This window comes from Ictidomys tridecemlineatus, chromosome 11, assembly GCF_052094955.1.
Source record: "Ictidomys tridecemlineatus isolate mIctTri1 chromosome 11, mIctTri1.hap1, whole genome shotgun sequence".
In the NCBI taxonomy this organism is placed as follows: Eukaryota; Metazoa; Chordata; class Mammalia; order Rodentia; family Sciuridae; genus Ictidomys; species Ictidomys tridecemlineatus.
In genome coordinates, this window is record NC_135487.1 from 12,803,607 (window position 1) to 12,828,597 (window position 24,991).

The 24,991-nt window shown below is 48.6% G+C and overlaps 1 protein-coding gene and 1 long non-coding RNA gene across 8 annotated transcripts; one reads left to right on the plus strand and one right to left on the minus strand.

Moving 5' to 3' along the window:
• Positions 1-10,201: 10,201 nt before the first annotated feature.
• Positions 10,202-11,435, minus strand: Rnf186 (ring finger protein 186). The gene has a single exon (XM_005317535.5). It carries the CDS (start codon positions 11,239-11,241, stop codon positions 10,552-10,554), a length of 690 nt encoding a protein of 229 aa, XP_005317592.2. The 5' UTR covers positions 11,242-11,435; the 3' UTR covers positions 10,202-10,551.
• Positions 11,436-11,510: 75 nt separating this feature from the next.
• Positions 11,511-19,211, plus strand: LOC144367917 (uncharacterized). 7 transcript variants are annotated; one of them, XR_013427538.1, is made up of 6 exons: positions 11,528-11,600; positions 13,948-14,524; positions 14,772-14,880; positions 15,726-15,762; positions 15,872-15,965; positions 16,130-19,211. It is a non-coding gene; the product is annotated as an uncharacterized LOC144367917 (long non-coding RNA). The 7 variants fall into 7 exon arrangements; XR_013427542.1 differs by having other exon boundaries at positions 11,511-11,600; positions 14,423-14,524; positions 15,872-19,211; XR_013427539.1 differs by having other exon boundaries at positions 11,519-12,440; positions 14,423-14,524; positions 15,872-19,211.
• The last annotated feature ends 5,780 nt before the right edge of the window (positions 19,212-24,991 follow it).

Sequence of the window (24,991 nt, forward strand, 5' to 3'; positions counted from 1 at the left end):
CGGGCCAACCCGCCGCGCGCCGTCTGTGCGCTGGGCGTTCGCCCTGCAGGAAGCGGGACGGCGGGCTCCGGAGAAGGGCTTCAGGGGTGCGCCCCGCGGAAACTGCTGCACAGGGGCTCGGGGCGCAGGGAGACGGGAGGGCCCCGGAGCGACTCGGATGGAAAACCTGAGCAGTGCATTGGGTGAAATGCCAGACTCAGCCGTCCCACCCGTGTAAACCGCACTGTGAGTGTGCAAAGTAGTGAGACACCCGCGATCGCCCTGACTCTACTTTCGGTTTCTCCAACGCTAGTTTGGTCCAGTCTCAAGGCCTTTGCACCCGGAGCTCCTGTGCCTGGGACTCTGCCCCCAGACCTCTTCTCCCGGTTTGTTTCTGACTTTCCAGTCCTTCAAGCATTTCCTTGACTACTGCAGCACAGTCAGTAACTGAACAAACATTTACTAAGCACCTACTATGTGCCAGGCACTGTTGTAAAGACAGTGAAATCACACACCAGGTAGTCCTGATGTCTTTTAATCATACCATTTATCCTCTATGAAATTATTTTGTTCATTTTCCTGTTGGCTAGTTCATGGTCTGCCATAAATTCTAGAATTTAAAGGCCCCAGGCTGGAGGTCTCCACTGCCCCCTCCCTTGTTCTGTGCCCAGCCCCAGGGATTATGCTGGGCACTTAGGAGAGGGACTGGTGGCCCTAGCGGTCTTGTGAATTTTCATCAACCAGTTCTACAAGAGGGGAAACTGAGGCTCAGGTCCAGACAGAGCAGACGCCACAGAGCTAATGAGGACCAGAGAAGGAACATGAGTCATTGTGGCCTCAAGCCTGTTGATCTCTCTCCTGGTGAAGACAGACTGGGATTGTAAGTGGGAAGGATTCGAGTGGATGGGGTCTGAGACCAGCAGGCTTCCATCTCCTTATCCACACTGGCCATTCAGAACCAAGAGGGACAGCTAGACAGTTATTGTGAGGGCCAAATGACCAGTGATCTGTAGGCTTCAAGGGCATGATGCTTTGGGCCTTGTTAAAATTGAATAATCAGCTGGTGTCATGGTGCACGCCTGTAATCCCAGCTACATGGGAGGCTGAGGCAATAGGATCACAAGTTTCAACCTGCTGAGCAACATAGTGAGGCCCTGTCTCCAAACAAACAAACAGATAAAATAACACTAGAGCTGGGGATGTAGCTCAGTGGTGGAGTACCCTGGGTTCCACCCCAGTGCCACACACACAAAAGATGAAATAATAACCATATTGATGTGGGTTACAGCAGAGCGAATTCTAGCCAGTGAATTCTTGGCTCAGTCTGGTGGCCCCTCACAGCAAATTGGCTTTGTGGGACCAGGTACTTTGCCCTGCTCCTAATTGGTTAGAGACCTCGTGTCAAACAAACTTGCCTTTGGACATTGGATCTAGTTAGATCCATTTCCGGCACCTGCCCCTCATCCCCGTCACCCCCATTGGACATAATTCCATAATCAAGGCTACAGGTAGAAAGGATGAAAAAAAAGGCATGATTAGCCTTTTTGGTTATGCCTTTGAGGGATTTTTTGTTGTTGTTGTTGTTATTGCACATTGCAGGATTTAGTTTCCTCCTCAACCTTTAAGTGTGGTCGTGAGGACTCATGAGTGTGCTTGAAGAGTGTGTGGTGTGTTGGAAGCACAATAAACATTAGCTGCAATTTCTCTCTGTAAAAGATATTTCTAATAAGATGTTTTCTTATCAACTCCACCCAAAGGAATAGGAAGGGGGTTGTGTTGGAACGGGACGCCTTTTCATTTTTTTAAAGAACTATTTATTTATTTATGGTACTGGGAATTGATTCCAGGGGTGCTTTACCGGTGAGCTACAGCCCAGTCCTTTCTGTGTTACTCTTAAAACAGGGTCTTGCTAAATTGCCAAGGCTGGCCTTGAACTTGCAATCCTCCTGCCTCCATTTCTGGGTCTCTGGGATTACAGGCATGTGCCACCAAGCACAGCAAGGGAAACCTTTGAATCAACCATTGACTAATTCTACCAGGATTTATTGAGTTGTTGGCAGGATTCTAGGCACGGAGCATACAGTACAGGAAGGAATCAAAGCTCTTGTGTTTTTTTTCTTTTGCGGGGGGGGGGGGCACTGGGGATTGAACTCAGGGGCATTCAACCACTGAGCCACATTTCCAACCCTATTTGTATTTTATTTAGAGACGGGGTCTTACAGAGTTGTTTAGCACTTCAACATTGCTGAGGCTGGCTTTGAACTCGTGATCCTCCTACCTCAGCTTCCTTAGCCACTGGGATTAGGGGTGTGTACCAGTATGCCCGGCCGGAGGCTGGCTTTGAACTTGAGCTCCTCCTGTCAGCCTCCCAAGCTGCTGGGATTCCTGGCACACACCACTGTGTGGCTGGCTCCAAAGCTCTTTTTTTTTTTTTTCCAGTAAAATCATGGAGCTTACATTCTGGTTTAGGAGATGGGGAGAGGAGAGATGGGTGATGGGACAGAAATTAATTTAGCAGGTAGTGATCAGGGTTATAAAGCAAAGCAGCGAGGAGTGGCCAGGGAAGGGTGACCCAGAGTAGAGGGGTAACACATGGGTTATGGGGGCAGAACTTCCCAGGGGGACCCGGCAACTGCAGCTGAGAGTATGGTGGAGTATAGGATGAGAGCAGACTGGAGAGGCAGCCGGGGCCAAATCCCTGTATGTTATTCAGCTCCCCGTCACTGTGACAACATTCCTGAGAAATTCAGGTTATAAGAAGGAAAGGTTTATTTTGGCTCACAGGTGTTGAGGTTTTAGTCCATGGCAACTTGGCCCTGCTGCTTTGGGCCTGAGGAGGCGGGAAGAGAGGAAGAGAAAGAGGGAGGGGGGAAGAAGAGAAGGAGAAACAGAGCAACATCCTCTTTGGAGTGCCCAGCCACACGAGTGACCTCACTTGTTTCCGTTAGGCCCCATCTGCTAATAGTTCCAAAGACTGGGGACCAAGCCTTCATCAACTCATGGGCCTCTTGGGGACATTCAAGATGCAAGCTGGTAGCGTGAGCTTTTGAAAAATGCTGATGTTTGGGTTTAGGGGTCCCAGATATAGCAAATAAAAATATGTTATTCTTGAATTTCAGTTATACGAGAATGCTTTTTAATATGCGTATATTTCAAAATTGTATCTGATACAATTACACTAAAAAAATTTACTCATTGTGTTTCTGAAATTCAAATATATTTCGTCTGGTGGCCCTTCATGGGCCCTATCCCAAGAAATTCTGATTCCATTGGTCTGGGATCAGGCCAGGCATAGGTCCTGGTTATATGGCCCACTGGGATATTTCTAAATTTTGACCTTGGGTTAGGAACTATGGATGTAGCATCTTATCTAATCTGAGAGGCTATGGTTGCAGAATTGTAGAGGGCTTGGGCAGTGAAATGACATGATATCACCTTTTTTTTTTTTTTTTTGTACTGGGAATTGAACCCAGGGGTGCTTTACCACTGAGCCACATCCCCAGTCCTTTTTATTTTTATTTTTTATTTTGAGATAGATTCTCACTAAGTTGCTTAGGGCCTCACTAAATCGCTGAGGCTAGCTTTGAATTTGAGATCCTCCTGTTTTAGCCTCCTGAGCTGCTGGGATTATTTGGCTGCCCATAGGGGAGTCAGAGGGACAAAAGTGGACAATGGCAGCTGGTTGGAAAGGTGTTGCGATAGTCCAGGCTAGGGAAGGGCCTTTATTTGTTGGGGACCTACTCTGTATGGGCTAGGCCCAAAAAATGTCTATAACCGAGTCCTAGGCTACTGGGCCCTCTCCCCACCAGACCCACCAATTTAGAATTTCTTAAAAGTGTGGAGGCCTAGGAATTTTTACTTTTTAACTACTAGTGAGTCTGATGATCCATCGAGTTTGGAACGACTAAGTGATTGGATTTAATTCTCCTAGAATTAAATTATAGGAATAACCATGAATGCTGTTTAGGAGCACTGCCCTTGGGACTGGCTATATGTGCTTTCCGGACATACTTTGTTTACATCACTTAATTCGATGCAGTACCTGCTATCATTAGCCTCAGTTCTTAGGAAGGAACTGAGGCATGGAGGAGTTAAATAATGTGGTTGGGATCACTGAGCTTCAGGGTGGCAGAGCTGGGATTTGAACCCAGGCCTGGCTCATTCTGCAATCCCGCCTTCCTGCAGACCTAAATACCAACACAAGTTTAAAGACAGTTTAGTGGCAGATAATGGATCCCCGGTGGAAGACGCTTCCTTCGCTGCTGTGTCCTGTTGATGTCTGCTGTGTCCTGTTGGGGCTTGGGCTGACCTGAATATTTGTTGAATGGAACTGAATTTGTGGTGATGTCACCGAAGGTAGCCCTATATCCCTTCCCAAAGAGTGTCCCCAGGATGCTGTTGTGCTAAACTTCAGGTTGAATGGTCCAGAAGGATGTTTATGGTCACTTCTTTTCCCATCACATGCAGAAAAAAACAGGGCTCCCTTGGTGGGGGGACTGGACATTCCTGTGGAGGAAGGCCAGGTAGAGGGTGTCGCAGGCGCGTAGGGTTACCATGGATGTTGCGTTGCTGAGCAACCTCTAGTTTGTGTCTCTAAGGCATCTGTGAGCCAAAGAACTGAGCAGCTCTTTGTTAACTGAACCATCAACTGGAGTGGGCAGAGGTAGTGGCAGAGGTCGGGAGTCAAAGTCATTTGGTTCATATTCCCCCCATAATTCTCATGCGTGAGGCAGGCATTTGTAGTTTGCTGCCTTATCTCTTTAGATAGAGGTATGGAAGATGACCTCTACCTGCTCCTTACTTAAGAGCACTTTGCGCTTGTCCCCGATCTGATATTTTGTAATGTGTAGGACCCATATCACTGGGGCATAGAGATACTTTTGGCTGGTGTGTGCACGTGCGTCAAATCACCTTGAAGAAAGTTAAGAGAAAGTTATATATCCTTGAATGCTTATGCTGTTGAGAATAACCAAATCTTTAATGCTTTTTCAACATTTGTTAATCTTTTTACTGAAATGGAAACTGATCTTAACCCTGAATCTTCAGCCATCTAGAATAGGGACTTGTTAATGGTATTTGTTGACTTAGCAAATTTTGTCGTGGGGAAGGATTTTAGGTTGACAGGAAAGTTGCAAAGACAATCCAGACAGTTCTTGTCTGAGAATTGTTTGTCCTTCACCCTATTTCACACAATTTAGCATCTTATATAACCTTAACTATGATACAGGTGGCACTTGGTACAGGACTGTTGGTTAAAGCACATACTAACTTACCAGTTTCTCCACTCCTGTGTTCATGGTCCGGAATCCAATGTAGGATCCGCCTTGCACTCAGTGTTATTTATTACCAGCGTTGGTTTCATTTTATATATTTTGATTACTTTCTATAGTAGCAAATGATCCCGGTTTTTTATTTATGGCAATGATGTCAACGATGCATCTCCTTTGAAAACATTAAGCCAAATAAAATGAAATGCTTTAAAAAAATAAGAAAAGAAAAACAAATCAAAATAAGGAGACGAAAATCAAAAGTAAAAGTGGTATACAAATGTGGTCAAACATTCCCAATTTCCTCCGGGTTGGCTTTGCTTGTAGGAAAAATCCTCCCACGAGGGAGAAGATGGTCACCAGTCAGAATTCTCTCCCCAGCCATTAGAACGGACATTTCCAGTGGAATGGTCAGTGGCTGCCTATGAAATGCTGACTACATTTGCGTCACTGACGTTTTACCAAACATAAAACCCAGAGGTGACGGGTTCTGGAGTCAGTCAACACCTCGAGGACGTCGGGGGGACCTGAGCTCCTCTCACCTTTCGGCATCCTCAGCACGCCACCTATTGTCCTTCACTGGATCATGCTGGGGCTCCAAGATGGCGCCCTCAGCTCTAAGCCTCAGATCCTTCAGCAGTTGTGTGTAAAAACAGGAAGGAAGAAAGAAAAGGAGGCTTTCCCTTGAGCATTTGCCCATGGGTTTCTCTCCCATGGTCAGGGAAAAAAATATTTCCCAGAAACCCCCTTGCTGGGATCCCATGACTGGGTCCCATGGCCACCCTTGGCTGCAAAGGAGTCTGGGAAAGCAAAGACCTGGGCACGGGGATTGGTTAGACCCTGGTGGGTGGGTACAGGCCAGTTTTAAGCTCTGTGAAACTCCAGGAGAGTACAAATTGACCAATTAGATATATCCTAGCCCCCCTCCCTGAAAAACAGACCTCAGAACCACTTGGGAGACCAGGCTTAAATTAAGACTCCTTCGATGATTGGCAGTACGGTGGCAGGGTGCGGCCCTCTTCTTTCTCTCCCCATCCTCAGCTCCACGTGGAGACTAACACTGACAGGCGGATGCTCCAGCCTCCAAACGCTTGCCTCTTGGCCACTCCAGGACCCCTGGAGGAGAGTGAGTTAGGCCGCAGGTGGGCTTGGGGATGACTGCACAGGAATTTGGGGGTACCAGGTACCCAGAGCTCTCCTTTGCCATAACGAATGAATTGTTTTAAGCAAAGGCTGAAACACTTCCTCCGGCCATTTGAGAAGAGGTTCCCACAATGAATCAGGGCCACAAGGTGAGTTGAGAAAGTGGCCATGGGGGATGGGACAAGTAGGCTCCCACAGCCTCTGTCCCAGACACCCGGTCAGCCAGGAAGTGACAGCCCAACTGGACAGCCCCTTTTCCTATCTCTTCATTCTTCTGGGGCCCTAGGTTTCCATAGCGACTCTGTTCTCCTCCTTTCTGCAAGAGCTTTCTAGGACTCAGCCCCACCTCTCTGTCTCTGTCTTCCCCCTCCTGTCTTCACGTCCTGTGATCTCAGAGCTCCAACATGGGTGCTCTCCTGACCTCCCCCAGCAGCCCTGTGACATGCTCACTGGAACCTGCTTCACGGTGAAGAACGTGAGGCCCTGATGGGCTAACTGGTGAGTGGTGAGGCTGAACTTCAAGCCAAGCTGGGAGGAGGGAGACACATGTGATGGAGCTGGAGTTGTCTCCCGTGCCCTGGCCTCCTCCCCATCCTTAGACCTTGCCCGAGGAGCTGAGCAGAGCCGCCTCCATCTGTGGACCTGCCATGAAAGTCAGCTCTCCCCCACCATCAAGGCTGGGATCCTGCTGGTTGTCACGATGAACAGCCCCAAGAAACCATGCCCCCCAGGGCCAAGGATCGATGATGAAGGCAGTTCATTCGTCAGTATCTTGAATCCTCACGGAGGCCCCAGGAGGTGACTGCTGCCCTCTCCACTTTAAAGACCAGGGACAAAGGCTCTGAGGAAGTTCCTCAACTTCCTCCTCTCCCTGGGCCACTTCTTTGGTTTCTTCCTCTCATATCCTCTTGGAGCACTGCCCACTTCCTAGGTGGATACTGGCCTCCAGTGCCCTCTGTCCTCCAGGGGCCAGAAGATGGTTGGAACCAGCTGGGCTTTGAAGGGGGTACCCTGGTTGGGGACTTACCATGTGCAGGAAGTCTGGCAGGAGATTGGCTATTCTAGGGCCCTTCTGATCCTTGCAAAGTGAGGTCCAGGGCAGTAAAGTAGCTTGCTTAGGGCAAAGATGGGGCAGGTGGGGTGTCAGGCCTGGGACTTCAATGTTCCTGCCAGCTGGCTCCCTGCCAGGGAGGTGGGGGCCTGCTGTAAATGTGTACAGGAGGGCTGTCCTCCTTTTATCAGTCTCCTTCCTTTTCGTTAGCACAGACAACAGATTCTGGAATTCTCTAGCCTCTCTGAGCATCTGACACCAGGAAGTTGGGGGTTCCTGAGTTCTCCATGGAATCAGTCTCTCCCAAGCTCTCAAATGGGGTCCAGGATCTCAGTTGTTCTGGAGCTTCCTGCAAAGGAGACCAGGCAACGAGGCAGAAAGAGTCCTGGGTTTCTGAACGAGCTCTGGTACCGACTGTGTAACCTTAGAGAGGGGAATTGCCCTCTCCGGTTCTCAGCATGGGATAATAATGACCCCTATTTCATAAGCTTTGGTGGAGGTTTTGTTGCTGTGCCCCTCCCCTGACTCAGGCAATGGCAAGGCCCTACTGAGGTGGATGGCTCAAGGCGTCCATCCTCTGGAGGAGCGCAGTATGTTTCTGGGAATGGGCTGTTTTTTTTTTTTTTTATTCCTTTAATAAGTAGAGTTGCGGCTTCTCATATGACCATTAAGTATGCAGGAAAAATCATGACTTTCCCAATTAATGCAATTACTTCTAAAAAATAAATCTGTTTGCTCTAAATGCAATGATTCAGCTGTGGAACGTAAACTGTTAATGTTTAATGAAAAACTCCCTGCATTCCTGTCGAGGAAGTCTTTGAGAAATTAAATTAAAATCTAGAGAAGAAGAATTAATGTTAAGAAGACAAATTAGTGCTTAGTACTGGGCAACTTGTTCTTGTTCCTGTGCACAATGGTTTGTGCTCTTACTCTTGTTTGATTAAAATTAATAGCCTCTTTTTTTCAAGTTAACCACTTGCTGTAACCATGGCACCAGTTCTAGTCAGTAAGTCAAGAAAGAATAGTCAAGGTACAGGCCAATAGTCTGGGACATTTCTAACTATTATTAAAAGTTAACTAAGCAGAAACAGCTCAAAGCAAAACGTGAACTGAAAGGAAAAACACTTGCTTATGCCTAAGCCAAGAGACATTCTTCTGATCTAATTGTAGCTGTGTCATACTTTGTTTCTTTGAATAATGATTCCTGTTTTGTAACCACAAAGTACCTGTGAGCCTGCCAAAATGAAGAGTGTATATGATTATCTTCACAATTAAAGATGGGGATTCAGCACCTTCACTTTGGTGTCTGTGTTGTTTCTCCACCCCCCTTTCGCCAAATCTCACCATCCGTTCGTCTCCTGAGACCCCCTGTTGGAGCTGGACTCCGACATTTTGTCTTGGTGAAGGACTCAAGAACTGGAGAGGACAGGAGTGGGGGAGGAGTGGGGAGAGATATTCTTTCCCTGTCTAACTGGCTGCCATCCCAAACTGCACATGCCCGAGGCCAGCTCGGGAGGTGGTATGGACATCTACTTATCCTTTGGAGACAGGGTGTTCTCAGCCCACGTGGCCCAGCTTACAAGCGTGGGTCCACCTGGGCCCACACTCTCTTCCTTAGTACCTGAAGTTGCTTAGCAAGTACCTTATAAGAAAACATTTAACATTTTGAAGAACTAAAGAATAATGGGTTGCATACACACGTGTAGACTTCTCTTGGCATGTGTCCTCGGGAATATGACCCATGTCGGTTGTTCTGGAGCCCAGTGGGGTTCTCTGCTCTTGAGATTTCCAGGACTTTTAGTAATAATTCAGACTAACTAGCTCAGTTGGGGGAAAAGGAAGCTCCGAGAATAAAAGCCCTTGCTCAGCAGCACATGAGCATGGAGCCAGGCTCAGGCCCCCCTCCCCTGACACCATGAACTGTGCTCAGCTGGGGACTCTCATCCTTCCAGGAGGAAAGAGACAGGGAAAGCTAGTGCACGGTGCCTGGAGAGCCTCTGTGAGTTTCCAAGTCTGTTCCCAATTATGTGGCCTTTGGAAGAAAATAATGTGTTGCTTCCGCTGTCTGTTCCCCTGAGCTCCCATGTCCAGCCCCAGCTGAGCCCCCCCACGGGAGGTCCTTCCCTCCAGCAGATGCCTTCTCTCTGTGGAGCAGCAAAAGTGGTCACAAAGAAGACACTGTGACTCTCGGGGCGAGGCTGGGTTATTGGTGGGGACCGTTGTGTTTATGAGGCCTCTTATCTTTATGACAGAGCTCAAACAGGGACATGAGATGCATTAACAAATACAACACTGTCCATAAAGACTGGGTTCTGCTGTGAGGGATTGCGCACCTGCTGTGCAGATGCACAGGGACAATCCTGTAGCCCCAAGGTTCTCCCTTAAGTCAGGGGCTGATGAGTCAGAGCAGAGAGTCCCTGTGGCAATGCTGAGAGCAGTGCCCAGTCCCCTGCCTCTCCCGCCTCCCCAGATCTTGCTTGCTAAACATGGACCCCTGCAGCCTCAGAAGGAGCATCCCTCCCTGCAGTGTCCCTCCCTGGGGCCGACTCAGTGGGAGATCCCAACAACAAGAGCCTTAGGTGAGTGAGGATGGGCGCAATGACATTGGAGGAAGACAGAGGGTCTTGCGGGGGGTTCCTGCTTCCCAGAAGGGGAATGTGGAAGAGTCAGGAATGTGTGCAGACTGCCCCCCAAACAAAGCACCAAACAAACCAAGAAAATAAAACCAGCCACATTAACTGCAAAAAAAAAAAAAAAAGAGTCGTGGTTCTGTTTGTTCTGCACTGAGGTCAATACTGCAGTACTTGCATCAAGTGACACAGGAAACCAGGCACCATGGAGTAAGAGCAACGGGAAGCTCCGCTTTGTGGCATCCAAGCAGTTGGTGCCTCCTCCCCACCCGCCAACAGTTTAGCCACGCTACACCAAGGGCAGGTGTGAGCCCACTGTTCCAGCACAGAGTTCTTAACCTGAGTCGGCCATCCTAGCTTTGACATGCAAGTCCGGCTGGCAGTCATCTCCCAGGGTTCGTAGCCTCTTACCCTGCTGGCAGTGAACGTCAGGGGGCCCAAGAGGCAGAGGGGCTGCCAGGGCTGCCAGGGCCCAGGCCTCTCAGGCGATGGAGGCAATCTGGCTATGTTTCTGCTCTCTGCAGAGGAGAGTCCTGGGGCAGGGCCAGTGGCTGCCCTGGCTGTGGGGGTAACAGCAGAACAGGGTGGACATCAGCAAGGCCAGGGCCATAATGATGGCCAGCACCCACCGGATGACGCCTGGGTAGATGAAGGGCAGGATGAGGATGATGAGCAGGACCAGCAGGAGCAGGTGCACTGCCAGGCGTCGGGCCGCCACGCGGTTGGCACTTGCCGCGTCTTGCTCCTCTTCTCCTGCCAAGCTGGGGTGATGCCCTGCCTCTGAAGTTGTGGCACCTGCCAGCCCCTGGGGACAGAGCCGCACTTCCAGGCACGGCTGGGCCAACTGGCCCACCACCGTCTCCTGGTCACGCAGGCTGCAGATGAGACCTCCAGGGACAATGGTGGGCTTTCGACACAGCGGGCAGGTGACCACCCAGCTGTCGTCCTGCACGCACAGCAGGAGCTTCAGGCAGACGGCACAGAAGGTGTGCTGGCAGCTCAGCACCTTGGGGCACCGGGCGCAGCTGTAGGGCTCCCGACACACCAGGCACTCCAGGTCGCCTTCTGTGGAGCCACGGTGACATCCGGTGGACCCCGAAGTCACGGTGGCGGTGGCAGTAGCTCCTGCGGAGATGGGTGGCAGCTGTTGCTGGGCCTCCGTGCAGGACATCGTGGGCACAGAGCCGGTGGCAAATGCCTGCTGGGCACCTGGGCATGGACGGGAAGTGTCAGCCAGCGCCTCCCCGACTTGGGTGGATCCTGACCCCGTGCCGGATCCCTCCAGCCTCCCCGGCCTGTGACAGCAGCTGTGTCCCTTTTCTCCCAGGACTGCCCGGCTTGTTTCCGGCTGTTCAGTGTCTCCTCTGTTATTATTATTTCTTTACTCGAAACCGAGGGTTAATCAGTAACTCGTGGGCCTGGAGACTTTGAATTGCCTGATAGGAAGGCCAAAAGGGGCAGGGCCTAATGAATCAGGACTTTCCTGTTGGGGCCAGGTGGCTGGTGAGTGCTTACATGACCGGGTGGCTGGTAAGCTTTGGGGTGCATCAGCAACCCCTTTCAAACCCTCTCTCAACCCTTTAAAATACAGATGCCTAAGCCTCCGATGCAGAGATGAAGATTTGACAGGTCGGGATGGGCACCTGAAAGTCCACACCGTGAGCCAATGTCGGATGTGGGTAGCTGGGGAACCCCACTTTGAGAAACGCTGCCGAGAATCGCTGGGGACAGAGCCGCACTTCCAGGCACGGCTGGGCCAACCCGCCCTACCACCGTCTCCTGGTCATGCAGGCTGCAGATGAGACCTCCAGGGACTGGACTGCCATGGACCTTTTGGGTGTCAGGGTCAGTGGGAAGAAGTTTGTGCTCTGAGCACATTTGCGATCCGTTGGCCTTGTTAGAAGAAAGAAAGAAAGAAAGGAAGGAAGGAAGGAAGAAAGAAAGAAAGAAAGAAAGAAAGAAAGAAAGAAAGAAAGAAAGAAAGAAAGAAGTGGTAGGAAAAGAAAAACAAACCAGGCCCCGCCCCCAGGTGCTCACACTCAGTTCCCTTTGGGCCCTTAGAGTCACAACAACTGTTATCAACGGTTATTGATTCCTGAGCATCTCATTGGTGCCTTCCAGGCACAAGCACCTTATAATAGGTGTCATTAGTCTTGTGCCTGGCCTTCAGGCCTGCACCCAACTGTCACAAGCGCACCTGCCCTTTATTTGAGCCTGCTCCTGGCCAACCCTGTGCCCTGGGTCCTCTGTGCGCTCGGATCCTGACCCCATAAGGAAGGCTTGGAAGCAGGGGCAGGGTGTGGTCAGGGTAGGCCTGCTGGACGTCTGCCAAGGGGCCTTCCACAGGGGCCGGACCTACCAGCGTCCAAGGTATGGTCCCCAGTCTCATGGAACCAACCCCATTGATTCGTGCAGGTGCAATTGGCCTCCGGGCAGCTGACTCAAGCTGGCAGGCCTCACGTGGGCTGGCAGATAGAAGCAGCATGCGATCAGGAAAATGTGACTCTTTTTCCTTGCCCTGGACACCAGAAGGGTGGGGTGTCACACCCTCTCCCTCAGCATGCAGGCCGCACTGAATCCAGAAAGATGTGCTGAGTGGTCCCTTGCTGCTCATGTCACCTAGCACTGGTCACAGGGTGTCCACCGCTTCTGATTCAGCCCTTCCCTTCACCCCAAGGGGCCCGCACTGCAGCGCTGTGTGCCAGAGCCCAGGCGGGCGAGGGCTCCTCTTGCTCCTCCTCCCCGTCTGGGCCCTCTGTCTCTGAAATCCCACCCTCCATCAACCCATCCCGCTTCTCCTCAGCCTTCAGCTCCACAGTCAGTTACTCCTCTCTAACATTTTCCCCCACCTGAAGGGGGTCTTGGATGTAGCCCTGGGCATCTGTGCCCAGCAAAAATTCATTTTCCACTTTGGTGGCAACAGTGGCCCTTTTCATCTCAGGCAATCACCGCTCCCCACCACCCTCCAGTCGTGGCTCCACTAGGGCCAGTGCCCTCCTCCACCTCTGCAGGGGCTGATGTGATGGGATTCAGGCCAGCCAATCAGCGGAGTCCCTCCTGCTGGCTGCAGCCATTGGTTCAGGCACAGACAAGTGAGCTAAGCCCAGCCAATGAGATTCAATTCTGGGACTTCTGTTGGAACTTTGGGGGAAGTTTGCTTTTCTGCGGGGTTTCCAAGCTTGAGGGTGGAACCCGAGAGCTGCCGGGAGCGCTGTGTGCACAGACTCAATCCAAGATTAAGGTCAGGGCCAAAGAAAGATGAGAGAAAGAGTCAGACAGACAAAGGCCAATGACATTATTTGAACAGTTGGAACCAGCCATGTCCAGAGCCAGCTAGCTACCTTTGGATTTTTCAATTGTGTTAACTCAAAATCGACTCCAATGTTAATTCATGTGTGTGTGTGTGTGTGTGTGTGTGTGTGTGTGTGTGTGATGTGTGCTGGGGACTGAACCCGGGGCCTTGCACCTAACAGACAAGCGTCCTGCCCTTAGAGCTAGACTCTTAGCCCCAATTTTTATGTTTAAGTCAGTTCAAATTGGATTTCTGTTCTTTAGGAATGAGAGACTTTGAGCAACACAACGGTACCTGAAGAAAAGAAAACTTTACTTGCCCTCAGACAGGGTCAAGTATTGACAGGACAATCAGACTTGGTGCACAGCCAAGAGTGACCTGAGACCTACTCTGCCACAAGAGACCATATTATTCCCCTGCTTTAACTTGCATTATATAATCTTCTTTTAGTTTTCTAGACCCTCAGAAGAAGGGTTGGGGATGGGGGCCACATTGATCGATAATGAAAAATTGGAAAGCAGGTAAACAATAGCTAGATGTCAGCTTGGCTAGTATCCCCCCCCCCCCCCCCCCGCCCCATTCTAGCTCAACAGGAAGCCACATCATCAAAAGGTAGATGGAGGAGGTGGAGATCAAACCAAGGGAAGTCATCTGGGGTCAGCATCTGAAGAGCACCTTCCGATGTTAACCTCCATCAAGTAAACATGTTGGTTGCTACGCCCCAAATATCACAGAAATATACAAGGTAGAACCTGAAAGTCCTTTTTACCACTACTGCTGTGAAATGATCTGTTAACAGCATGTTCCTTCATGTTCTCCTCCTACCATCCTGGCTTGGGAACAACTTTGTTTTTAAAGGCGCCTTGCCTAATTATTATCCATACCAACTTTATTGTTGGAAATCCGGCTCCCGTCACTTTACTAACCACATGATCTTGGGCCAGAACTTCAACTGCAAGGAAGCTCAGTTTTTTAATTCGATAAAAGGCAGATAAATAACACTTCAAGGAAATCATGGAAGATTATCTAACCTCCCTTAACCCCACTAATACCTGTTCAGTAATTTATGCCCCCGTAGGTTGAAACTGACCGGAGTGTAATGGATCTTTCCCAGGAATGTGATAAGAAGCTTTGGTGATGGCTTAGCCAGGGCTTCTTAAAGGTAAGTGATGTGGGCGGGCTCTGGGCATACCTAAAGCAGATCCACTCTTGGAGACTGAAACTGTCACATGCACCCAGATTTCACATTCTACTCTGTTACATTTGTGCTTGCTATGATATGTGAGACCTGAAACATATGCATCCTTCCACATCTCCAAAAAGAACATATTTGTTTGTTTTAATTGCTGTACAAATATGAACTCATTTTGTTTTCAGTAAAACTATTTTTTTCCCCCTTTGAAATGCAGTTTCTTCCATCCTGAGTCTTCTCACAGCCTGAAGTGGGGTGGAATTTCACACCTAGCTGCAAGTGTAGAAGTTGAGAGGGGTGGATCTCCTCAGAAGTCACAGGCGCAGGTAACCGCAGACCCTCTCCCTGCCCAAGACATTTCTGATCTGGGCTTCAGTCCTGCGTTAAATTCATTGGCGAAGAGTCAGACGGCAGCAGTGTCATGAGATTAAAGTGGCTGACCCATTCCCTGCCTCTGGGTCTGCCCTTGCCCTATGCTCGGTTGGCTGCAGAGAGCTGGTGCTCTGCCAAACTCCCATTGCCTGCCAGCTCCCCGCTCCTCTGTACCGGGAGCTCATGTTGCTAACTGAAAAGCCTCTGTGCTCCTCCAAAGTCAACCACAGTTGAAAATCCTCCTTAACTTTGTCGAATCCCAATTTTGTCTTAAATTTATTTGCCTGTGGAGCCCCTCCCTGCTTTTCATGGTGGTGCTGGAGGTTGAACCCAGGGCCTTGCACAGGCTAAGCATGTGCTCTGTGACTGAGCTACACCCCCAGCCCTTGAACCTTTTCCTTTACAACACTCAGGGACACTGTGTGTATCGCTGGGGTTCTGAGAGACATGGTTGGGGAAATGCTGTTGAGAGAGCTAAGCCATTAAGAAGTTGCATTTGATTCTTCTTTCTAATGGCTCTCATTGAGTGGTATTCTGGAGTTGTTCTGGTATTCTTCAAAGGATACTAAAAAAAAAAATAGGGTTTTAAAACCTGTTATTACGTGTCAATTCAGAGATGTGGCCAGGAACACTATACATGACAGTACTCAGCATCATCTGTGTAGCGATAGTTTTCTGTAGGGTCTGAGAGTAGGAAAAAGCTTTTTGCTTCCTTGGATGGCAGATTATGTCTGTCCGCATTCCTCAGATATTCTGGATTATATAATTGACTATTTTCCATCTTCGCTTTGGCCAACAGGAAGCTCAACCATAGCAACTGTGAAACACCACATTTGGTATGTGCCACTGCATTCCACCCCCCTCCCCTTAGTCCATGCCTCCAATTCTAGTTTGTGGTTTACCTGGAACTGACGTCCAATATTTGACATTTTATTTATATTTCAGTTGTATAAACTCGTTTTAAATAATTACAATTGTGGAAAGAGGAAAGGGAGAAGAAAGAAAAGTAGCGGGGGAGTTGGCCCACACAGGGCAGAAGGTAGAGGTGATGGGGAGAGTGTGGGCGTGTCCTGTGGCTTTTTCAAGATTAAATCCTGGGCTTCCGCCTCCCTCCACTCACGCTGTCCTGGATACGGAAACTTGCAGATGACATGTGCCCATCTGGGGACATTTCTCCCCCTCCTCTCTGTCACCACCTTCCAGGGAGCATGGGTCTGGACCTGGACCGCTGGACCATGTGAATATGATCCTTCCCATCATCGCCTGTGACCCATGCCGCTCTTCTCCAGGGTGATCAGCTTGAGGCCAGGAGGCTGCCAAACCGGCTTCTCTTTGCTCCCCAGATGTCCAGCCCTGGCCTTTACGGAGCCCCTTGGAAGGAAAACATTGGACTAGAAATAATTGACGTTCTTGAGCACCTGGGCTTTGATTGGAGGGTGGGAGGCTGTCTTTGAGTTGACCACTAGGTTGATTGAATGGATAACATGGAAACTACCCAACAGGACTTGGAACTCCTCAGTCGTGATGCATTTTCTATATAATTTGGGGTCAGTTACGGTTCCTTGGACCAGGGCCTCGCCTGCCTGTCCAGGTCCAGGTCTTCTACCCCTGCCACCTGGGTTGAAGAGGGGGGCCATGGATGGTTTCCCAGAACATTAGACCAGGGTTCAAGTCTTAGCTGTGCATCTTTGGGCAATCATTTTAACCCCTCTGGTTTTCAATTTCCATATTTATCCAATGGAGGTCAAAATAGCATTTGTGTCAGGAATTTGGGGGTCCTAAAAGTTGAAAAATTCAACTCAAGCTGGCCTAACCCACAAAGAAAGGGCAGTTCTTGGCTCATGTGACTGAGAAGTCCAGAGATGTTCTGCTTTTAGTGTTTTGACCGTGTGGTTCTGCCAAGGGCTTATGTTAAGTGTGTGTTTTCAGGGATTAGTCATTTGCTCCTTCCAACACACCTAAGAAGTAAATATCATTGTGGGTGAGAAAACTGGGTCACCGAGGAATTATGTTGAATTATATGGCTAGCAAACGTCAGCTGGGAGCCAATCCAGGAAACCCGGCTGCTCGGTGGCTCTCGAACCACCACGCACAGTGCCTCGTCTGTGTTCCCTCCTGACCCCAGTTTCTTCATCTGTCAGAAGGGGCAACATTTCCTTCTTTAGGTATTGTTCACAGTTCTTACGGTAGGACTGCATGCATGTGGCTGGAGGTCATGTGTGGGAAGCCAGGGGTCATTTTCAAGGAAGCCTTGAATGGGGGCTGGGCCTCAGGCAGGTCTCCGCCCTGGCTCCCTAGGGTGAAGAGGGGGCCATTGGTGCGTGTGACCCTGCCTCCCAGAAGCAGTTCCCCACCAGGGGTCAGCCTGAACCCACCTCTCAGATAGAGATCCTCCTTTGGCCACTAGGTACAAGAGTGACCCTGGGTCCTCCCAGACCCCCAGCCCTGGTCCTTTACCGGATGTTCCCAACACTCCCATCTCAGTGTCACCATCTGCCCTAGGGCTCAGGACTCCCCTCCTTGGACCCTTTTTCCTGGTCATTGGCAATAACCTCAAAGATCCCAGACTTCCAGGTCCCTCCTCACGTTTGGCTGGCAGATCTCCAAGTGGCTCTATTATGTCCTAGTCTGTCCCTCTCTCTCTTCCCTCCCTGACGACCTTCAGCTTACACTGTGCCCTCTGGCCGTCACAGTGGATCGTCACCCAAATTCTCCAATTTCACCTCATTCCATCACCCCCACCATCACTGTCTTCTGGCTCATTCTCAGTCTTGGTGGTCTGGGCTCCCAGCTCACGGTAGGCTCCCTCCCTGTCTCCAGCCTTCATTCGTCATGATGTCACGCACGGGTGATCTCTCCAAGCTCCACCTCTCCGCTCCTTGGCTACCCTTCCTCCTCCAATGACCCTGACCTTCACTCAACCCCAGTCCTTAGCTCCCATCATCCTATGTTGTTTGTAACCATAGGCCATAATATCAGTTGCATGCATTCAGCTCTCTACCTACTGATCTGATCTTTGTAGTTCATTCTCTTCTGGATCATTTCCAGTACCTCGAAACATCTATTAGTTTTTTTTTTTCATTTCTCTTTTGCACCAAATAATATTCCCCTGTGTGGATTTATCAGCTCATTTATCCATTGACTTACAGAGGCACATTTTGGTTGCTTCTAAGTTTAGATCACTACGAATAAAGCTGCAAAAAGACCTGTGTGCAGGGTTTTATGTGGACACAGTTTTCAACTCCTTTGGGTAAATACCAAGGAGCATGACTGCTGAATCGTGCTTCATTTTGTAAGAAGCCACCAAGATGTCTTCCCCAGAGGCTGCGCCATCTTGCATTCCTGCCGGCTATGGGTGGGAGTTCCCGTTGCTCCACAGCCTCACCAACACTTGCTATTGTCAATGCTCCAGACAGGAAAGGTTTGCAGCAGCACCTCATTGTTGCTTTCATTTGCATTCACTTGATAACGTGGGATGTGAGTATCTTTTTATGTGCTTATTTCCCACATATACATCTTCTTTGGTGAGTTCGCGTGTCTTTGGCCCAGTTTTAGGTCAAGTGGTTTTATTTGGTTAAGTTGTAAGGGTTCTTTGTACAGTTGGAAGAACAGTCCTTTACCAGATGTGTCCTTTGTAAGTTTTTTTTTTTTCTCCCAGCCTATGACTTACTTCTCATTCTCTTGACAAGTGTCTTTCCCAGAGCAGAGATTCAAAATTTTAACGAAGTCCAGTTTATCAGTTATTTCTTTTATGGATTGTGCCTTGGGTGTTTTATCTGAAAAGCCCTGGTCACCCCGAGGTCACTGAGGTGTTCTACTGTGTTACCTTCTGAAAGGGTAAAGTTTCTAAGCTGGAAAGCTTGAATGTAAAAGATCAGGTATTATTAAGGTCCTCTGTTACACCCAGAACCTGGAATTCCTGAGATAGTTAAAACAACGCCCTACTGGCCATTTAGCCTAGGGCCCTGTGCAGTTTGTCACAGGGCCCGAACCAATCAGTTTGAATGTGTAACCCGCTTAGGAATGACCAATCACCCCCGCCCGACCTGTTCCCGCCAATGAATGTGCCAATCACGTCTCAGAGTTGCTGTTCAATTTTCCCGCGCCTCATGATGATTTGTTCTGATGTATGCAAAGCCCATCGCCCTCTCCAGAAAGTGTACTTAAGCTCTGCTTGACCTCTGCTCTGGGCTCTGGGCTGCTCTCCCTTCCTGAGTGAGCCTGGAGCCTCAGCGCGCTGAATTAGGATCCTCTTCAATAAACTCCCTCCTGCTCCTTGCATGAAGCTGGTCTCTTGTGGTCTCTTGCTCCAACGATTCGCCGGACCCGGGACCCTTACACTTCTAGGGGTTTGATAGTTTGTGTGCCCATTTGGGTCTGTGATCCACTTTGAGTTCGTTTTTGGGAAGGGTGTAAGGTCAGTGTCTCCATTCCCAACAGCCTTCTTCTTTTCACTCGATGGCCTCTCCATCCTTCAGGTTTCTCAGGCGACCCACCTTGGGCGTTGTCCTTGACTCTGTGTTTCACACTCCTTCACTCCTGTGGTCAGAATCTTCCTGGCTCCATCTTGCAAGTCTATCTTGACTCTAGCCACTTCTGCTCTCACCCTGTTGCCGCCCTTGGCACCCGAATGATGGGCTATAGCACCCTGGAGGTCCTCGGCCCTCACCCTTGTCCTCCACACAGTAATCAAAGGCAGCCATCCTTTACAGATGGAAGTCATCGAATGTCACATCTTGACTCAAAACCCTGCAGTGACTCCGAGCCCAGGTCCTCGGGATGTCCTGTGAGACCCTGCTGAGCCTGGCCTGTTTTCTCTGCACTCATGTCCTGCTGTCCTCTCCCTCCTTCCCGAACCTTCCCGGGCTGGCTCCCCGGTTCCAATGCAAGGCCTTTCTTCTAGCTCCTCCTCTGCCTGGAACACACCTTCCCACTCAACCAACTTCCTCACATCTATTTTGTTTCAGTGTCACCTACTCAGTGATGCCTACCCTGGCACCCTGTTCAATACAACTACCTTTCTCCGCCACCTGTCCTCCCTACCCCATTTCCACCCCCTCCCCGTCCCCCCTCCCACACAGTTCTGGCCTTCAGCATACTGTATGCTTTGTGTATTTAAGATGCTTGTTGCTGATTCTCTAGTCTTCCCACCACTTGGAGGTCTGGTTGACATCCCAAACTCAGCACATTCCAAACCAGACTCTTGTTCTCCTTCCGTCCTCATGAAAACTCGACCTACCTGCAGCCCACCCAGAGCAGAGGCATCTTGGATTCACTCATAGATCTTCAATGCCTAGCCAGAGCTGGGAGCCTCCTAGGCACTTAGTAAACATTGGATGATGGACAAAGTGTCTGTAGGAGGCTGTGTGTGTCTCCATGGTAGCCCATGTTTTCCTTGGGTTATGGAATGACCATCAGCCTCCTTGTTCTTTTAGACAAGGAAAAATGCTAAAGTACAAGGAAGTAGAGAAGATAGAAGCTGTTAGTCTGCTGGCGGCTGCCGCAAAGTACCACAAACTGGGTTTCTTAAGCTGCGGTCATGGGTTTTCTCACGGGAAGCTTAAGTTCAGGTGCTTCTCGGGTTGGTTGCTAGTGAGGCCTGTCTTCCTAGCTTGCAGACGGCCAATGGGACTCCACATGATTGATGGGTGCCCAGAGCCACCTTCTCTCTGGGACCTCCTTGGCCTTTCCTCTGTGTGCCTGGAGACAGAGAGGGCTCTGGTTTCTTTTTCTCTTCTTAGGAGGCCACCCGTCTTACAGGATTATGGGTCCACCCATCTGATTTTATTTAACCTTAATTACTTCCTTGAAGGCTGTGTGTCCAGATAGTCTTATCAGGGCTCTGGGGATTAAATACCTGTGGATTTGCAGGTGGGCCACAATTCCCTCATAGGAGATGTTTATTTTTCACTTTCTTGGCTGGGTTGGGTGTGGTGGCTCAGCTTCTACTCCCAGCAACTCAGGAGGCTGGGGCAGGAGGATGACAAATTCAAGGCCAGCCTGGGGAATTTAGAGAAGCCCTGCCTTCAAAATAAAAATACAAGAGCCGGGGACGTCGCTCAGCGGCAGAGCACCCCTGAGTACAATCCTTAGTACCTCGTGACCCTGTCACACACAAAAGATGCAGCTGGTTTGATCAGGGCTGTCTGGCACTCCACTGTGTGTCAGGGATCTAGGCCTCTAGCTTGTTTACCGTGAGTGGCCACCGTCCCCAAGTTCTCCTCACACTCCAAGATGGCTGTTGAGGCCCGTGTTCCAGCCTGCAGAAAGGAAGGGGAAATGGACAAACACCAAGCCCACTTTCAAGGACACTCTCAGAACCGCACTCATCAGTCACATGCAAGCCCTGGCCCAGGCTGAATCGCAGGACTACGCTTAGCTGCAAAGGAGGGAGGGAAACGTGGTCTTCATCTAGGATGCCCAGAGCCCCGTTGAAATCTGGGGTATCATTACTATCACTTACACACAGCCGTTGCTAGCAGTAAACTGAGAAATTACTTAAACTGAGACTGTTATGGTAACTAGAGAGGAGAAACTCGTCTGTCCCTGGCACGTGGCTCATTCACTTACCCAAGGAATAGATTTTGAGGACAATCTGTGAAACAGCCATTCAGATGGGTATTGAGGACTCAGTGGTGAACAGGACGGACACAGCCCCCACTCTGAGAGGTAAACAAGCCATCAGCAACAGCACCAGCAGCAACAAAAGAAGTGTCTGTGAGGGATGACGACAGTAAAGATAATGACAACGGGGTCAAAAGAGAATGGGTGACGGTTTAGATTGGGTGTCTGGGAATTAACAGGGAGGTTGAGATCTGGATGATGGGAAAGTGTTCAGTGAGCGACAGCTGATGTTTTTAGCTATTAGAAAGGGAAAGAAACCCAATAGCCGGGAGTCAGATGGCTTGGGAGTGTTCTTGACTTTGCTCTCCTAGGTTGAGCGTCCTTAAACAGCTCATGTAACGGCTCCAATTCTTAAGTTTTCTTATCTAAAAAAGAAAGCTGTTCTTGGTTCCCTTATTTTCCTTGAATAATTTAGTCCTAAAACCATTAGGTGGGCAAAAGATGTCTTCACGGGCAGGGAGTGGGGTGCCAAGACACTGTCACCTGGAGTCCACCCGGCATGGAGGGCATTCACACCCAGGCAGCCTGGCACACAGGGCCCAGAAGGGCAGAGGAGTGTGTCTGAGGTATGACTGACATGTGAGGTCAGAGCCCAAGCAGGGTGGGGAGGGTGTCCATGAGGGGGTGACCCAGAGCATGGTGTCACAGTGCAGACAGGGTGAGGGGGACACTCCTACATGGGTATCCAAGCCTGAGTGGGGTGGGTGGGCGATGTGCCTAGGGCCGAGGGGGTGGCATATATGGAAGACTTGATGGGACTTGATCAAATGAATTAATTATTAAAAATTACAAGGTCAAGAAGTCAGTACAAATGTCAGTGTAAGGACCTGTGAAAATTTTATCCTCTAGGAAAGCAAGAAGAATAGAGGTCGGGGTGGGGTGGGGGGGAAATCCAGAACCAACTTTTCAAACTCTGGAAATTAACCAAAGGCTTGCATCAATATGGGGAGCACTTATTCAAGAAAAATGGCTGGATCTGAGCGAGAAGAGTGACTTCTGTCACCCTCTCTCCAGCTCTGTGGCATCCAGGATAACGGACAGCCCACAGTCACAGTGAAAACCAGCCACCAGACAGCCACTGGGGGGGGGGACACAATGGGGTTGGCGCTCCTTCCAAGTGTCATTCTCCAGCTTGTCCTTACTTTCCTTGCCTGGTGTTTCCCTGGGAGAGCCTGCTTTCGGCTGTTTTTGTTTATCCCGACTTGGAGCTGATCCAGCGTGAAAAGCCTTTTGCTGAAAGTGTTTGTGAGAAGCACTGGGCATCATCTACCTCTGAGGTGGCCCGTGATAGTGGGTAACAGTTGATGCACCCTCTGGGCTCACCAAAAAGCTTCAAAGGAAAACCTGGATAATGTGACAGTCACAGCTTTTGAAGAACTCTTGAGATAAGCCTGGGAATCTAGGAAACCACATGGATGTGGAGGACCATGGGAATGGCCAGGGCTGTGTATGTGTGCGGTGGTGGTGGTGGGGGGATGGAAAAAAAAAAAAGTGTGACCTCTGTCTGGCTTTAAGTCTCTGCACAAACAGGAAGAGAAGACGAAGGTGAGCTGTCAGCTGTTTGGTTGAAAGTCAAAGGCATACGTCAGAGCTCTTGGGTAAAGACTGGGAAACTTGTAAGTTCCTGTCATTTAAGCGAATCCTTGTGCAATTGCTGGTTGACCACTAAGAAATCCAGGAAAGACTTGAGTGACTCCACTGAGGTTCAAGAATCTAAACTTTACACAGTTGGTTCATGAAAGTCCTGAAGTAAATAATAACAGCAACAAGAGTAAACAACAAACCCTGTAGAGGAAGAAGAGCTCTGATATCCAGAGGATACATATGATATTACTAAAAATGTCCAATTTTCAACAAAATTTATGGGCCATACAAAAAAACCAAATCAAACCAAACCAAAATCAGGAAACAAAAAAACCCCAAGACCTGTACTCAGGAAAAAAGTGATCAATATATTTCTTTCCTGGGGAAAAACTGCAGATGTTGGATTTAATAGAGACTTTAAATAAGATATCTAAAATCTATTCAAAGAACTAAAGGAAAGTAGAAGAATGATGTCTCACTGTGTAGGAAATATTAAATAAAGATAGAAATTATCAATAAAGGAAACAAATTAATATCATGGAGTTGAAAATTAAAACAAGTGAAAAATTCATGAGCAATAGTTTGCCAGGCATGGTGGCAGATGTCTGTAATGCCAGCTACTTGGGATGCTAAGGCAGGAGGATCGCGAGTTCGAATCCAGGCCGGGCAACTGAGTGAGACCCTGTGTCAAAGTAAAAAATTTAAAAAGCTGTGGATGTAGCTCAGGGAGAGAGCACCCCTGGATAGAATCCCCAGTACCAAAATAAATAAACCAACCAACAAATAAATAAAATAAAAGAAGCAAATGAAAAATAAAATCAGAGAATTCCTCACTGGCAGAACTACCCCACCAAGATATTAAAGGGAATTCCTAAGACTTGTATGAAAACACATGAGATAAAGACAGCATGAGAGTAACTTGAATCCTCTCCAAGAAAAAAGAAATAAAGAACACCAGTAAGGGTAGGTATATAAAGGAAAATAATTTTTGGTCAACAATTGTATAAAAACAATTATAAATAAGTATTGATGGGCATACGTGTACACATCTGTGCTGTGTAGGGCAATAGCGTCGAAAGGAGAGAAAAGACAATTGAGCTACATAGAAGAGAATTTTTGTATATCATTGAAATTTTGCATTAATCTAACCTAGATGTTCATACATAAGAAGTTAATTATAAGCTCTAGGGAAGTCACTATGAAAATAGCTAGAAATATATTTAGTTATAAAAGGGACAAAGGAATTAAAAGAGCAGACTAGAAAGCGTTTATTCAACACTAAAGAAGGTAGAAAGATGAACAAAGAGACATATAGAAAACAGCAAAATGGCAGATGTAAATTCAACATCATCGTTATTAATATTTTATCATATAATTTTATTTTTATATAATTATATATATATTTATTTATATATATAATTTTATTATATATAATTGATTAAATACTCCAATGAAAAAGCAGATACTGGAAGACTAAACTTAAAAATACGATACCATTAAATTTTGTCTACAAGAAACATAATTTCTATTCAAGGGCGGAAACAGAAGGAAAAGTAAAAGTGTTGAGATTGGAGGTTTGACTGTGGACTCTTGGCTTTTGATATATGTAGATAGAGGTATATGGAATAAACTTACTAGGATGAATGTTCCTTATCTCTGTCCCCTGTGGTCTGGGAGTAGTGACTTCCCCAGGGCCACAAGCAAAACTATCCAACCCAGACCATGGGTTTCTGAATACCATTCTCCACCTTGGATTCTACTAAGGGGTTCAGAGAACCAGGACATCTTGCAAACCTGGCTGATTCCAAGACGGGAGTGGAGACTATACTCGATGAATTTGAAGCGGGTGGCAGAAAG

Bases quoted from the DNA above. Each gene is read 5' to 3' on its own strand.
- Rnf186 (XM_005317535.5), bottom strand. From the start codon at position 11,241: ATGTCCTGCACGGAGGCCCAGCAACAGCTGCCACCCATCTCCGCAGGA.